Source organism: Pogona vitticeps, chromosome 5 (assembly GCF_051106095.1).
Source record: "Pogona vitticeps strain Pit_001003342236 chromosome 5, PviZW2.1, whole genome shotgun sequence".
Lineage (NCBI taxonomy): Eukaryota > Metazoa > Chordata > Lepidosauria > Squamata > Agamidae > Pogona > Pogona vitticeps.
The window spans coordinates 189,795,103-189,812,233 of record NC_135787.1 but is presented as its reverse complement, the minus strand read 5'-3'; the positions used below and the strand labels follow the sequence as shown (position 1 = coordinate 189,812,233).

General features: G+C 44.5%; 1 protein-coding gene across 1 annotated transcript in view; it reads right to left on the bottom strand.

Moving 5' to 3' along the window:
- The window catches only part of ITIH5 (inter-alpha-trypsin inhibitor heavy chain 5), a 46,223-nt gene extending 29,698 nt beyond the window's left edge, over positions 1-16,525 (bottom strand). The window contains exons 1-4 of the mRNA XM_073002512.2: positions 16,250-16,525; positions 5,512-5,556; positions 2,647-2,810; positions 2,032-2,133 (exon numbers count right to left, since the gene is read on the bottom strand). Of these exons, the coding sequence (XP_072858613.2) occupies positions 2,032-2,133; positions 2,647-2,810; positions 5,512-5,556; positions 16,250-16,369 (431 nt within the window). The 5' untranslated portion in view covers positions 16,370-16,525. The remainder of the gene's footprint in view (positions 1-2,031; positions 2,134-2,646; positions 2,811-5,511; positions 5,557-16,249) is intronic.
- Between the last annotated feature and the right edge of the window lie 606 nt (positions 16,526-17,131).

Genomic DNA, 17,131 nt, shown 5'->3' with positions numbered 1-17,131 from the left:
GTTCCGGCCATTGTGGTCTCCCAAGCATCACTTCCATGATCTGAGAAGGATCAGAAGCGGTTGTAGGCATGCCAGTGGCTTCATAATCCCTCAAGCACTTTGGCAGCCAAACACGTCTAAACAACAGATTTAAACCGGTTTCAGACCTGTATACCTGCCATGGTTTTTTCAAGAACTTCTTTCCTGTCACAGGGCAAAGGTCACGGAAAGAAGGCCCACAGACAACAGTTCCCATATTTCTCTGAAGGGAATCCGCGGGGCAGGGAAAGTCGTTTTAATGAGCTTTACACTTGTCCTATTGAGCTGCTGCTGTCTCTTCCCCCCCCCCCCCCCCCGAATCTGCCTGTCCTTGAACTTCTGGGTGAGATCAGATGGGGAAACAATTCTCTTGAGGCATGGTCCAAGGTGAGCTATTTCTTGGTGATCCTCGGAGAGGGGAATGAAACTGAACCACGATTCAGAAAAACCAATGAATCGGGCTGGTTGGTTGGTTGGTTCGCAGTTCAGTCTGTGACCTGATTCGGGGATCTCATTTTGCCCAAAGAAAACAAAGGATTGACCTTCTCCCCCCGCTCTGTGTCATTTTACTCCAGCAAAATGGGATGCCCATCCCAGCCCTTCTCACGGCCTCCATCACCCCCCCTATAGGTTCCTGCCACTGCCATCATTCCTTCTCCACCACCATCCTCAGAGGCAGTGGGACCAGCTTCCCTGCCAGGAGCCGGCTGCTGGCTCTGTGCACGTCTCCATCTATCAAGTGGGTGGTGGGCTCATGGTTAGAGGCAGCAGCCGACTCCGGGAAGCCGTGGGATGGGGGGGGTTGGCACAGGAGGTGTGACCACGGGGGGGGGGGCACTCGAGGCACGAACTGGAAAAACAAGCCATGAATTGGTTTGTTTTCCCAGGAGTTCGTCGTTCGTTGTTAGCCATGAATGAAGACCCACGAACCACTGCGAACTACCATTTTTCTGCTTTGTGCCCATTTCTAGTTATGGTACTATTCATGGCAGATCGAGAATCAATAAACCCTGATCCATGCCCAAGCTGGATCTGTTTGGTCCAGTGGCTGGTCTGCTCTTTGACAGGGGAGGTTTTCAACCTGGACTGATTTCTGTATGGACTGAAAAGTCACTTTAAATGAGACCTTTTCTGGTGCAATCATATTCCCCTCTCTCATCACACCCTCTGCCTCTTTTTCATTACCTCTGTTCAAGGCTTGTGTTCATCTGTTCCTTCTCCTGCCTTCTGCTCTGTGTTTCTCTTCTGCCTAATACAGAGAGTCAGACGAACTGGCCTTTCCATGAAAGGACAGTGGAAGAAAGGGAAATCTAGGAGGTGTTCCTTACTCAATTTCATATTCCGCGCAGCACCATATTTATGAATTATTATTTATTTAGAATATTTATTTGTCACCTTTCTCCTGAACAGTCCAAGACAGTTTATAGTCTTAAAAGAAACAAAGTTAAAAACCAAATAATAAATTATTATGATATTGAAAAAGGATTAAACACACGTCACATCAAATCCCACAATAAGAACAAGATTAGAAACACAAGTAAAACACAGAATAAAATGATCCCTTAAAAAATAAAATCACCCTGGGTCAACCAGTCATTTAAAGGAACCTGCCTGAAGAGAAAGGTCTTGGCCTGCTTGCAGAAGTAGCGCAAAAATGGGGCCAGTCTGGCCTCCAGTGGGAGGGAGTTCCAAAGTCTGGGAGCAGCCATAGAGAAGGCCTTCTCCCATCAGACGCACCTGTTGGGGCAGTGGGACCAAGAGAAAGACTTCTTCTGATTTTGAGGAACCTTTGCCAAATGTTTTATCTGCCTGCAGTCTTCCTGTGACCCCGGGCTCCTCTTGTCTCTATGTAATGCCTTTGATTGTCACACTGTTCTCCTTGTCAATCCAATATTCCTAACGTTCACCCATATTCTGCTGTTGCCCTGGACAGGCAACCAGTTATCCACACCTAATGACCCAAGAGGGGCTGCGGAAAGATCTGATTGGTTGACCGTAAGATGCAATACCTACCCGTCCTCTGTGGGGCGTGAGTATCGGTGCTTTCTTCCTATATCACCATGCGTCCGGTCTTTCCCGATAACTTCCCCATGGTAAACCCGATCACCAATAACCCTGGAGCCATGAAAGAGAGCAGATGAGGTTGTAGGACCTTTTGTTGCAGTCCGCAAAGCTAGACCTTCGCTGGATATATTGTCTGGACTCTGGGTCTCTCCCTGTCCCTCTCCCTGGATATACTGTCCCTTAGGTTTTATGTCCCAAAACCTGTTGGGGAAGGCCTAAAAGCATACTGACAAAAGAAAAACCTGAAGCCGAGGGTCAACCCAGACTATGCCCTTATCATATTTTTCTAAAAAGTGCTCCGTCAAGGGGTAAAAGATGTCTGTTTGTCACAGCGCATGGTTTCCCTTGTTTCGACTATTCTGCTTTCCCTATCTGTTTTGTGATTGGTTGCTGGAAAGTCAACACGGGCTTAATTTGCAAATCTGATCTCAGAGGCTTGTAGGTCTGTGGAAATCCCATTGCAGGATGAAAAACAAGCTAAACCTACTTCCTCCTTATTGTCTAGTTTGACCCTTAGCCACTTGCACCTTTTTTTTTTGGTAGCTCCACGTTACTCTCACCTACATGGTAAAATTGGAAATAAAGGCCGTGACAGGGATCTGCATTTCAAAGATGCCTTCTCTGGCTTCTGAGCCGCTGTTCACCAAAGTGCAAGAGACGGTGGTAAAAGCGTAGCGAGAAATGACGGTGGCTCTCACGGAGAATTCAGACATCCGGGGCCGGGTTTCCTGTTGGGAAGAAAGCAGCCATTCCTTAATGGCAGGGCATGTTAATACACCACGAGCAATCCATTACAGCCTGCTGAACGCTTCTCTCAACCCTGAACGGATAGGACTTCTGCCAAGGAAACACCTGCACAAGGAGCCCCTCGGCAAAGGTGTGTTAAAACCAACACTTAGCAGGAAAGGAAAGTTTGTGCAAGGTGGGGTTTTGCTGTGCTGTTTCCAGCTCATCCCTCATAGGTAAAACCAGGACAAAGCCCCTTGAAAGGATCACAGTACCAGCAGCCTTCAGCCGACTACAATCCTATTACTATGGCTATTGTTGTTGTTGTTTAGTTGTTAAGTCATGTCCAACTCTTAGTGACCCCATGGACCAGAGCATGCCAGGCCCTCCCGTCTTCCACTGCCTCCCGGAGTTGGGTCAAAGTCATGTTGGTCACTTCGATGACACTGTCCAACCATCTCATCCTCTGTCGTCCCCTTCTCCTCTTGCCTTCACACTTTCCCAACATCAGGGTCTTTTCCAGGGAGTCTTCTCTTCTCACAAGATGGCCAAAGTATTGGAGCCTCGGCTTCAGGATCTGTCCTTCCAGTGAGCGCTCAGGGTTGATTTCCTTCAGAATGGATACGTTGGTTCTCTTTGCAGCTCAGGGGACTCTCAAGAGTCTCCTCCAGCACCACATGTAGGCTGGGGCAAATGGGATCTGGAGTCCACCCAAGAGTTAGAGCTTTTCTAACCCAATTCTAGATCATTAGAAGAAGGGCTTGAAACTACTTAGCTCCAGAGAGCATTGTCAAGACTGTGAACGTTTAGAAACTTTAAAAAAACCTGATAATCAAGGACCGCTCCCATCACTTCCCCGGAATGGAAGGGGTGCATGAGTCCAGGCATGCATAGAGGTGGCTTGGGTCCCATTCCAGATCTACTCAACACACTTTGTGAAGTCTTTTTCACCAGACGGAGCTGACAGGAACAGATGACTTCCGCGCACCTGTTGTTACGTGCTGTTAATTGAGAGTTATGGGGACTTTCTGAATGAATGACATCCAAAAGGTCCTGTCATGAACAGGATAGATCTTGCAAACACAAGGGTGTGGCTTCCTTTATTGAGTTAATCCATCTTCTATTTGGCTTTCTTCTTTCTCTGCGGCCTTCGCCTCTTTCCAGCATGATTCTCTTTTCCAGGGAGTGTTGCTTTCTCATGATATGCCCCAAATTTAGTCTCCGCTTATTTGTTTTTAATTCTAGAAGACAGATCAGGCTTGAGCATACATCATCAAGACACAATCTTTGACTGATATTACATAACAGATGCAAGTTTTAACCAAAAAAGGTATCAGTTAAATGCCCATGCAATATATACGCAGTTCCTAATACTCTGGTGGTGTTATTTCAGAGATTTGCAGTTGATTATAATATTTTATAAAATTCCATGGCATTGCTCTCAATGACTATGGTGACCACTGAAATGTGTTTCATCCACCAGAGAGTTATTTCTATTTCCAAGTCTCTTTATTTTGTAATTTTCCCCCAATTTTTTATCTTCAACGCTGGCATCGCCTGGAGTTATCCAGACATTTCTTCGTTCTATTACTACTATGTCTGATGTACTGTACTCAAGATTCTTCTCCTTCCTTCCTTCCTTCCTTCCTTCCTTCCTTCCTTCCTTCCTTCCTTCCTTCCTTCCTTCCTTCCTTCCTTCCTTCCTTCCTTCCTTCCTTCCTTCCTTCCTTCCTTCCTTCCTTCCTTCCTTCCTTCCTTCCTTCCTTCCTTCCCTTCCCTTCCTTCCTTCCTTCCTTCCTTCCTTCCTTCCTTCCTTCCTTGCTACTAAAGTGTGGTGCTTATATAGCACTTCAAGCACTCTCTGCACAGTTTTACAGTTTAATTCCCCAGGCTACCTATTGGCCCTCCCGGTGAGAATTTGACCATAAACAAGGCTGACCGCCGAAGAATTGATGCTTTTGAATTGTGATGCTGGAGGAGACTCTTGAGAGGCCCCTGGACCTCAAGGAGATCCAACCTATCCATTCTAAAGGAAATCATGCCTGAGTGCTCACTGGAAGGACAGATCCTGAAGCGGAGGCTCCAATACTTGGGCCATCTCATGAGAAGAGAAGACTCCCTGGAAAAGACCCTGATGTTGGGAAAGTGTGAGGACAAGAGGAGAAGGGGATGACAGAGGACGAGATGGATGGACAGTGTCATTGAAGCGACCAACATGAATTTGACCCAACTCCGGGAGGCAGCAGAAGCCGGGAGGGCCTGGCGTGCTCTGGTTCATGGGGTCACGAAGAGTTGGATGCGACTTAAGGACTAAACAACAACAAGTGGATGACATGGCATGACTCAACTTCCAGATAACCTGACCTAGATGACTGAGAATCTTCACAGATAAGCTTTTAAAGACGTTTTAAAATGTGGAGAACTCTCCTTCCCTCCTTCGTGTCTTCCCTGGACCTCACCCCCTCCCAAGAATTAGCATTTAACATTTTGTTCTTTGGAAAACATTTGTTTATCTGTTGTATTTTTAGTACACTCCTACTTGCTTTTGTGTGGGACTGTGGGGTGGCGTGGAGATAAAAGAGCTGCCGGAAATATTTCCTGCTTTGAGATTCCTCTTCTTTTTTTCTCCCTTAATGAGCCCAGAAGATTGCTAACCACCTCTTTGGGGAAATAATAATAACAAACATCCAGTTCACTACCTACCAGTCTCTGCAGGACCCTGCTTTGTCGTGGAACTCGGCGAGCGACCTAGAAAAGAACGGATGCCATTAGATAGCATATTAATTCATGTAGTTATTTATTTTGCTTTGAACTGGGTCTTTCAACATGAAGATGGGCATATTACCAACCAGCCAAGACTCTTCCTTGGATACAAAAGGGTTGTTTGTGTACATTAACAGCTTTCCCATGCTGCTGATGACAGGGTTTGGAGCATTTTAGAACAAGCCCGTAACATTAAAATGCAGCAACAATCCCAAACAAGAAAACAACAAAAATAGCCATGGCTATTTGGGAAGATAAAACTACGCAGAAAGATAAACAGCATCGACTAAAACCGGAATTGGTATTCACTCTGTAATATACCCTACATACCTTGCAGACAGAGGGTAGAAACGGTGTACATTTTATGTCTATCATTATTGCTTATGTGGATAATGTCATTCTAGAGTCCAGTCACTAGGGGCACTGTGGGGAGTTGCATATATCCCAGATGGAGTCTCATTACACGGACACAGGCTTTGGACAAATGTGCAAATATGAACCACATCAATAAGAATTTGTGTGTTACCAGAAAAACATGGGACGAAGCAAAGAGCCACTGGTCACCCAGAGCAAGACTCCCATGGATCCCTCATGTTAAATGCAGCATTGATGCATCATGATTAGAAGTAGGGGAAACAAAAGAAAAGCTAAGGAACACACAGAAAACTATGTTCTTTGCCTTAGAAATTAGCTTTACTTGTCTTTGCTGGAGTTATTTCAACCTTGCATACTGCCTTTAAGAGGTTTGATTGGGGAAGGACTTTTCTGGGCTTTGATTGACGGTCAATCAATCCAGGAGTAACCAATGGTTCTTCCCTCTCTGGTTTCAAAGAAAGCCCCACCTCTCTGCATAAGTCTCTTTCCCCCTCTCTTTTTAGTCTACTGGCAGTTAGTGTGCAGTTATGGAGTTTGTGTAGTTATGTGAGTGTCGTCTGCAGGAGTCTGCTGGAAGCAGGCTGTGAGTCAGTTGAGGCCTGTTGCTGCATAGTAGTCATGTTTGTACAGTATGCTGTTTCTTATCTACTCAACTGTGAGTAAATGAAACCTTTTATTCTTTCTCTTACCAATGCCTCAGAATGAATTATCGAGACTGTAAGTGCCAGTGGATGAGACAAAAGAGGTGGTCTATTCAGGAGAGTGATGCTATCATTAGCCACCTAGAGTGGTCACAAGACCAGATAGGTGGGGTACAAATAAATGCTGATTCTGCTATGTAAGTCACTATCTTTCTGCTGCAAGATAGAGTTGTTTTTTTTAGCTAAAAACCAAAACTCTGCAATACTCTTTATTTTTTTATTTGTTTCATTTCTATGCCACCGTTCTCCCTATAATGGGACCCAAGGTGGCTCACAATAATAAAAGGAATAGTTAAAAACATAAGGAATTAAATGTTTTTTAAAAAACATTAAACTATATGCAAATCAAAATATACAACTGAATAATTAAAAGCAAGTGAACATTAAAAGCAATCTGACTCTAAGAAGGCATTCAGGGGCATGGTTATGATGGTTTTCCAGCTGTTGGTGGTGGAGGAGGCCAGCCTGACGTCCTGAGGAAGAGCATTCCATCGCCTGGGAGCTGCCACCGAGAAGGCCCTCCTTCGTGTGTCCCCATCAGATGTCCCTGCACTGGCAATGGGACCATAGGAGGGCCTCCTCCAAGGATTTAAATGCCGAGAAGGCTCATATGGGGAAATGCAGTCCTTCTGGCATCCTGGACCCAAGCTTTATAATCTTTCCTGCTGCAAAGCCACTCATCAAATAATCAAAGTCTTTGTTACAGAAGCCTCAGGGGGCGGTTCTTCCTTTTAATCCCATACATGTTTAGAACTGGAATCATTCACGGACAATCACACTGTTGCCCTCCAGCCATTCAGATCTGCTGAGAAGGACGTGCTCCATGCCCAGTCACCTGAAATGCAGCAGGGGTGGGTATATACGGGATGGGGCTTCTGACTCATAGCGCCCGGGTTCTGTTTCCCCTTGGTTACACTGCAGGATTTGATCAAAACCAGGCTGTTCTGCAGGCTTTTCCTCTACAACTGAGCCGCTGCTCTCCCTTTGTTAATGAGTCTGTGTAATGAGATTTGCATATTTTGGTTTTATAGAGCGTCGTGGTTGTTGGGTACTGTGAAATCTCCTCCAACGAGTAGTGACCCTAATAGATGAGATGTTCAATGAGTGGCTTCACCGGGTCCAACATCCTCATTGGGTTTTCATGGCCAAACAGCAAATGAGCTAAGGTGTCTGGCTGCGGGGCCAGAGGCTGGGAGTTGAATTCCCCATTGTGCATCCCAGAAGAGCCAGCCTCGGTGGCCTTGGGCAAACTGCACAGCTCCAGGGTGCCCCTAGAGGAAGGGAGGGGTAATGCACTTCTGAATATTCTGTCCCTGGAAACCCCTGGAAAGAGCCACCATAAATCGGAATTGACTTGAAAGCATTCAATTATTATTTATCATCTTCTTATTCCTAGTCCATCCTTCCATCCACTGCACAACACCGGCTCTCCATGTGTTCATGGCCCACAAGTAAGGTTGCAAATCCACGTTTCCTTCCTCTTTGCTCACTGCATCCTCACATGTGAGGATGAGGAAGGAAGAAAGAAACTTGTTCTCCCCAGTTTGCAAGTACCTGGGATAGCTCTTGGCAAGAGAACAACAAAAAAATGATGATTTATTTTGCAAATTAAGCAAAATTGTGCAAAATTGATGTTTTAATGCAAATAACACAAAATTGCACAAATGGCCATCAGATAGATTTTTTTTTTACAAATTAGAAACATCAGAGCGTTTCTCCTGGGTGTATCTTATGAACCAATCATGCCATGCTTGCTGTGCATTGCTTCTTACTAGGCTAGGTTTGCAACAGAGAAACTTCGCACAGTGGAGATTCACACACACAAGAAAAATAATAATAACAGGAGGTGGTAAAGAATCACAGAGGGCTTGAGAATTGCTTGCTGAGTTGTCCCGTCAAGTTGAACTGCCCTGAACCCAAGAAAATGAAAAAAAAAGTTAGTAAGTACTCTTTCTATTCCTCCCATAATTCTTGGTATGGGAACATTGTCAAGTGCCTTGAACATTCCTTAGATGGAACCAAACAAGGTATGACCAGGCCATGTGCTGGCCTGAACACATGAGCATGCAGGCGGCAGCGGAGAGAATGCAAGACTCTTGGCTCATAGCCAGCCTCTCCCGTTTGGAAGAAAGCAGGGAGCAATGCAGAACACGCTTCCATTACGCGTATCATGTTGTGCTCTTTCCTGCCCTGACCGGCCCTTATGCAATGGCCAGATTGGGCACTGCAAAAGGGGGGGGGGTGCGTTATGCACCAAAGACCTGTAAGAAGCCTTCATAGTCATGTGACGCCAAGTCATTTCTGACCCTTCCTAGGGTTTTCTAGGCAGAGAATACTTAGAAGTGGTTTGCCACTCTCTTCTTTTTTGGGGGGGGGGGAGCCCTGGGACTCTGCAGCTGGCCCAAGGACACCCAGGCTGCCTCTTCTGGCATGTCCAGTGGAGAATTGGACACCCAACCTCTGGCTCTGCAGACAGAGATCTAACTCCATGAGCTGTCTGGCCAGCTGTGGGACGCACAAGTTGACCCAAAATCCCACTGCGAGGGAGAGGTTGAATAGAACTGGCTGAACGCCACATAGGGAGGTAATTCCTGGGCTGAGTTGGGGATTCTGGGAGTTGCTGACCAAATCAGCAAGGTGCTCAAACTCTGGTCTGAACATGTGAACGCCTCTGGTGATGTGCAAAATACGTTGTTTTGCTCTTCCACCTGCGAGTGTCAATAAACATGTGGAGTTAGGAGTGTGGACCTCCAAATCTTAAGATTAGAGGAGATACACTTAAGCACACCTTCTCTCTGTCTGCAATAAAATGAAATATGTATCGGTCATCTGTAAAAATGGTGCTGTCTCTGTTATTTACAAGTAAGCTCAAAGCTGACTTCTTTATTAGGGTTTCCATGGCAGCATATTAATGAAAGGGAGAAATAATCCTTCAGGCACCCCTCACTGGAATGTAATGTAGCAAGGGAATGTAAGAGTATCATTAATTCCTCATCACCCTTACTGGTCATTTTTTATGTGCTAAAATAACTGATTTGCCCACCGGGGAGGCGATTTTATAACTGTTTATATGAAGCGAGGAATGCTAGCATACTAGAGCAAAGTTAAGCCTTTCCCAGTGTCAAAAAAAAAAAAAAAACCTCCTCCAGCCGTTTCCACAGATTCTTCTGCAGGCAAGACTGGAAATTTGGACATTAAGTCAGGGCTGGTCAACGTCTGGTCCTCCAGATCTTGGCAAACTACAATTCCCATCACTCTAGACAGGGAAGCCTATAGTGAAGGAAGATGGGTGTTGCAATCCATCCATATTGAAGCAGCCTTGGTGGCTGGGGTCCTATTACAGTGGTGTCTCGCTAGATGTTGATCCACTGAAATCACTGTTTAGCGAAATCATTGTCTAGCGAAAAGCATTTTCCCATTGGAATGCATTGAAACCTGTTTAATGTGTTCCAGTGGGGAAGAATCGCTGTTGTTTAGCGAAGATTGGCCATAGGAAATCCACTTTGCGAACCGCCAATCAGCTGTTTAAATCGCTGTCTTGCGAAGCTTAGGTCCCGAAAACACCCGTTTTGCGAGCGCGGAGGGAGCTGTCAAAATTGTCGTCTAGCGAAAATCAGTTTGCGAAGCAGGGACCAAACATTGTCCAGCGAAATTCCCCCATAGGAATCACAGTTTTGCGAATAGCTATAGCAATTGCAAAAAGCCAATGTCTAGCGAAAAAACTGTCATGAGGGGTAACTGTCTAGTGAGGCACCACTGTACTTCCTGATACTGATGTAAAGGCCAACGAAAGACATATCAGTAAAAAAACAAATCCACCAGTTAAGATGGTAACGGACGTTTCCTTAGATCAGCATTTTCCAAATTTTTAGGCATCACACATACCCTTATCCGTATTTTTATTTATTTCTTTACTTGTTTACTTATTTATTTATGTCACCTGTATACCACACCAATTTGTGAAGAGAGTTTTTGAGAAACCCTCACTCCCCCACTCTTACTTTTCCGTTCCCATCACCCAACTTTCTTTCAATGAGGAATTTGATTTTGTAATTTAAAATGTAGACACCCCCCTTTCCTCAGTTTGGGAACAAACACTTGTTTTCAGGACTAACTGAAACGTGATCAGCTCATCTCCAAAATAAAGGAACAGCACCAGGAAACTTTGCCAGGCAAAGCACAGGAAGATATTCTGCTTTGTGAGGAAGGCTGGTGTCGAAAAATAAATGAATGATCTCAGCAACTACCTAGCAGTGGCCTGATTGGTCTCGGATAACCTAGACGGATTTTTTTTTAATGTTTGGAGAAATTTTAATCACAAAGATATCCCAAAAGATCATTCAGCCCAGCTCCCATTCACATATCAATATGATTTCATGCTCTCGACTTTGAATGCCATTGGCCATCACTTTCCTTTATTTTATTCCTTTTTATTTAAGCATTGTGCAGGAGTCCAAGCAAAGCAAAAATTATCTAGAAATTGTTGGAACAATGCCCAAAGGAAAGCTAGGGGTGGAATAGGTGCATATATAGTTGTCTTCTTTTCTTTTCTAGATCTACCCTCAGGATTGTATTCTTAGACTTCCTCCATTTTCTTCTGAGATTCCTTCTTGCTTTTTCTTGCTATTATTTCAAATAGAGAAGTGGCTGCCAGCAGATTTGCATGCATAGACAGAGGACAGCACTACAGGCTTCTCTATATAAACTTAAATTTGTTTTTTTTCTTCTACTTTTCCCTTAAAAGGATCTCCTAAGTGAGAAATGGCATTTCTTCTTCTTCTTCTTCTTCTTCTTCTTCTTCTTCTTCTTCTTCTTCTTCTTCTTCTTCTTCTTCTTCTTCTTCTTTGCCTAATATCAATTCTTGGAGTGGATTATTCTTATTTCACCCCCATTTTTGATTAAAAAAAACTCTCTGGGTTCCACTGAAGACACAAGCAGCTCCTTTTTGACTTAGGTTTTCTAAGTCCTGCCGCCATCTTAAACAATCACAACATCATCAGCCATGATTCTTAACTCCCACAGTGTCTCTGGAAAGCGGATGGCTGCAAACTAACCTAAGTCTTAGATATACCCAGTTATTATAAAATATGCTTTACTCTAATACTTTTTACTATTCTTCAGTAACGTGGTAGAATGGTTAGAGTGTAGACCTGGGTTCAAATCCCCGTTCGGACATGAAACTCTCAGAGTGGTCTTGTGCCCCTCATGAAGGACCATATCTACCCATACGAACCTTCTTGACTGCTAAGATCATCAGAGTAGGACTTCCTCTTGGTCCCATTGCCGTTACAGATGCATTTGATGGAGACACAAGAAGGGGGGTCTTCTCTGTGGTTGCTCCTAGGTTGTGGAATGCTCTCTCCCTTGGTAGGTTGTCTGGGCCCCTTCCCCTCTTAGCCTTTCGGCCACAATTAAAGACCTCCCTTTGCAGTCAGGCTTTCAATAACCCAATGGGGCAAGACTGAGACTCTTCTGGATGGCTTCCTGATGTTCCTTGTTAGTGTTTTTTGAGTTTTTAATATTTACATTTTTCATTTTCACTTCCCATTATAGGTTTAATGGGGTTTTTTTAACCTGCAATTTACTGTGCTCTTAGTTTGAATCGTGTGTAAAACTGGAAGCTTGCCAAGCGGTAACTATAAATATCGAGTGAGAGGCTCTGTTGGAATTTGGTCCTATCTGGCTCTAGAGTCAGCCCCGTTTGACTGGCAGAAATTAAGCCGGTGAGATGTTGGTAATAACCTTTCTGCTCCAAAACACCTCCTGCTGACTTGGCAGAACGGCCTGTCATCTGGCCTGGCGAAGCCATTTTGCAGATTGCGTTGACGTCTTGGAGAAGCAAAATTCCACGGTAAGGCTATGTAAGCAACAGAGCGAGCCGGCCAAGAGAGCAGCATCATAAAACATTTGCTGCTGTTGAAAATGTGACACTAAACCCCGCTACAACATCTCCTGGCGAGGAATGTGGGCATCTGTTTATTACTGCCTCAGGGGGGAAAGCGAATTACTTCAGTCTTCCCACTGCCAACTGATTCCTCATCAGGGTCTCCCACCCGAGGAGTAAAGCAGCCTATGAATCCAGCCGATCTCAGAATTTGGGGCTACAATGTTTTGCTTTCCAGAGCAACAAAACTCTTTTCTGTCCTAAATATGGATATAACATAATAATAACCACATGCCGTCAAGTCAATTCTGGCTTATGGTGACCCTGGGACTCTGCAGCTTGCCCAAGGCTACACAGGTTGGCTCAACTCACAGGAAGCCCAATGGGGAATAGAACTCACTACCTCTGGCTCCACAGCCAGATGCATAAACCACTGAGCTATCCAGCCAGGAGCAAAATACAGACACATCCCACAGTTCACTGAGAGGCAGGGTGATAAACTGGACTAGAAAGACCTGGGTTCCAATCATGCTCAACTCAACAATATTTTGAAGAGGCATCACCATTTACAGCACTATCTGACTTAACTGAGGCAGCGTCTCGCTTGTCTGGATGGGCAATCTGAACCTGTTTCCTGAATTAAAAATATACAGGAGCCCGCCCTACTGTTGAAATTTCAGTGTTTGGCAAAATCTTACTGAGCATTCTAGCTTAGGCCTGGCATTCATTCAACAGCATTCTTGGAGAGCAACTGATGCCAGATAAAAATTATGCAGAGTCAGAGCAACTGAACCGGGATGTACAGGTGTGATGATCTGTAGTTTTGGAGTATGATTCTTAGAATTCTGGGAGTTATACTCTGAAGATCACAAATCTGCACACCTCTAAGGATATAGTTTCCTCCTTATCTCATATTATCCGGTGTCATCTCCCGAGAGTGTGTGGAATGAAATAGACCACTCCTAATATCAGAGAATCACAGAATTGTGAAGTTGGAAGGGGCCTACAAGGCCATCAAGTCCAACCCACTGCTCAAGGCAGGAATACAAATCAAAGGATATCTGCCAGGTGGTTGTCTCTTGAATGTCTCCAGTGTTGGAGCATTCACCACCTCTCGAAGAAACTGGTTCCACTGTTTTAATACTCTAACTGTTAGGAAGTGTTTTCTGATATTCAACCAAAATCTGGCTTCTTCCAACTTGAGTCCATTCTTGTGTGTCCTGCACTCTGGGATGACCGAAAACAGATTTTGCCTCTCCTCTGCATGACAGCCTTTCAAATATTTGAAAAGTGCTATCCTATCACCCCTCAGTCTTCTTTTCTCAAGGCTAAACATGCCCAATTCATTCAGTCTTTCCTCATAGGGTTTGGTTTCCAGTTCCCTGATCATCCTTGTTGCCCTCCTCTGAATTTGTTCCAATTTCTTAGCATCCTTCTTGAAGTGTGGTGTCCAGAACTGGACACAATACTCAAGGTGAGGCCTAACCAGTATTGAATAGAAGGGGACTAGCACCTTGCAGAATTTGGAAAATATACTTCTGTTAATGCACCCTAAAATAGTATGATGGAAAGAGACCTCCCTCCATCCTTGAGCCTAATCCACTGGTGAATCCCAAATAAATAAGATTTAATCAAAAGGATTTAAATAGATTGGCTTCATTTCCATTAATTCTAATAGTTAGGATTTCAGGTCATGGTGTCGTGTAATAAAGCTGGACAAGGGGAGATTCAGTAGAGGCAAAAGACAGTGTATACAACCAAGTGATTAAATTCATGATTTCAAGAAGGATTGATGGCCACCAGTCTAGGCAGCTTTAAAAGGAATGCCAGAAAAATTCATGGAAGATAGGCCTACCAGTGGGCAAAATCCTGTTACACAAATTATGCCTGTGTAAGGGCGATGATTTGCAGGGGGAAATTGCTGGTAATTAAAGAATTCCTGCTTCTGTCCCAGTGCTCCCAGGGCTTGTGCACAATGAGACTGGTTGCACGCCAGTTGAGTGAGCCACAGGCAAGGCAGATAAGTCTTTTCCTTCCTTCCTTCCTTCCTTCCTTCCTTCCTTCCTTCCTTCCTTCCTTCCTTCCTTCCTTCCTTCCTTCCTTCCTTCCTTCCTTCCTCAGTCTTAGACCATCATAGGCAGATTGGCTACCACTTTTGCCCTTTACAAGTTCCAAAGCAAAAAACTTGTCCAAGCTCTCAGGGAAGCACAATGATCAAATGCAGAATCTATGAGGGGAGGAAATGGTTAACCCTTTGTCTGGCTGCTCTACTGCAAATCTTCCTTGCAGTCAGCTGACATGATCTACAGACTTGCAAACCCATCTGGAATGCTGCCCCCATCTGGCTGAAGGAAGAGAGAGAAAAAAAATAGTCGCCATAGAAAGGGTTAATCACACACCCCTTCCATCTGTCCTCTACTGTATGAGTTTGCACCGGTTCATCCCTTTCTGAAGATTTTATTTGTTGGAAGGAAGGGGTGAAGGGGCTATTGGGTGTTTTGTTTTGTGTGTGCCTGTAACTTGTCATTCAACCCATAACATCCTAGTGAATAATTGCACAGGTTTATTTAGCCAGGTGCTGGCAAGGTAATGAGAAAGATATACCTATCGCCTTATCTAAGACCCCTCAAACAGAGTCTTGGGAATCGGCCAAGGAATGGCGGTGAAAAGTTAAGAAATATTTGACAAAATCCAGAGACATCCCAATAAAATTTCAAAAAGCAAATTTTGTTTGTAAGATGCCATACCAAGACAAATGAAAATAATATCCTCATGATGGACTCGGATGCTTACAAAATGGAAAGCAAAAAAGGGCATTTTTAACTCATTCAAAATATCTTCCATTTAGTCAAGAGTCTGGGGGGGATCCTCTTTAGATGCAAACTTCCAGATTTCTGGCAGCTGCAGTCCGGGAAACTAAAATTTCCAAACTGTAGTTTAGTTTGGCATTGTTTCAATTGTAACTGCTCAGATATTTACAGGTAGTACTTAAGGAAGCCCAAACCCTAGAAATGTTACTCTGGACGACAATATCCTATATCTTGGCGGGCCATGCTATCTGGAATATTCCGGGATTTGTAATCCAGAAATTAATTTCCCCCACTCTGAGCAAGCAATGTGTATCCTCTACTGTTTGCCCTTGCTGCCTTACATATACTGTGAGATACACTGCACCTCACAGTGGAGGTTCCACGTAGCCCGGTGAGCATCCTAAGGAATTGACTCGGGGCTTGTCAAATGCAGGTCAGAAAGGACAGTCCCTCCTATAGCTTTACAGATTGTGTGAAAGGCAGAATGTTCAAGTGTAGCTCCTAAATATTTTGAAAGACTGCAAAATATGGCAAAGCGCTTGTACATCTGGTTGAATATTCTCTTTGCAACTCTGAAAGGTGCCAGAATGTTTTTCTAGGTGGAACATTCCCAAACTGTTTTTAAGCAGGAATGGCTTGCTTGTAAAATCCTTTTCCCTCCTTAATAAGGTTGGCAGCTTTTAAAAAGAACATAAAGGAATGAAGCTAAGCAGTATAGGAAAACCATCATCTCCTCGATTATTCTACCCGTCAGATCCCATTAAACCTCTGCAGAGATTCACTCCTCTGTTTCCCGGTTCATCTACCATTCTCCAACTTCTATGCTCTGTTTTCTGCTCCTGTCACAAATTTGGAATTCATGCATGCTGTAATAATAAAACAGATGTTTTTTTTAAAAAAAAACTTACATTGTCAAGAAGGTTGTAATCCATAATTTCAGCCTCTTCTAGTTCTCTTGCTAAAAATTCAGGATCTTGCTGTCCAGAAACGATGGCGAGACCATAGCAGAACCATAACAGCTGGATCATAATGGAGAAAGAGGGCCAAAGAGCAACCCCCAAATTTTTAGGAAATTCAGCAAAAAAGGAAAGAGGTGTTGGTGGTGATGATGGGGGGGGGGGGGGAGCCTTTTGGGTTGCTGCAGCCCCTGCCGACAGCTTACCGGGAGAGGAAAAGCAAGTGACATGAGGGAGCTCTTTGGCTGCCTGACTCACCCTTTCCTCCTCCCTCCCCTGGACCGGCCCCTTTGCCAGAGTTCATAGCCAACGCTGGGATTTCCTTCCTTAAACTTAATTTGAGGGGGAAGGAAAAGGCTGCTTCTCTACCACGGCCAAGATTGAGGGCACAACTTCTCTTCCAGATTCTGTCCCGTTCCTGGCTCTGTTTTGTAACATTCGGCTGAAACGTCCCGGAAAGTAAGATGCAGAGGGAGCCTTTGAGCATCTCCAAAGTGCTGTTCGCTGTTCCTCCTCATCTTTGAATCAAACCCCAGCCAGGTTCTAGACTGAGGGCCACGGTTTCCGAATTAACAGAATGGAGCTTTAAGCACTTCCTACTTTTGAAATTTATTGTTAAGGAGGTGTAGGTTTCGGACGACGGACCCCGGAACGGCCCAGTGTGCATGCATAGCTTAGGGAAATTCTTCTCCCTCCTTCCTTTCCCCAAGGGAACGGCCGAACCCCCAAATGATCCTCTTGAACGGAGTTTTGGGGTACACGAGGGCAGAAGAGGCTACAGCAACAAGAGGACATCCATCTGACTTGACACTGGCTTTTACTCTTGCAAAAATA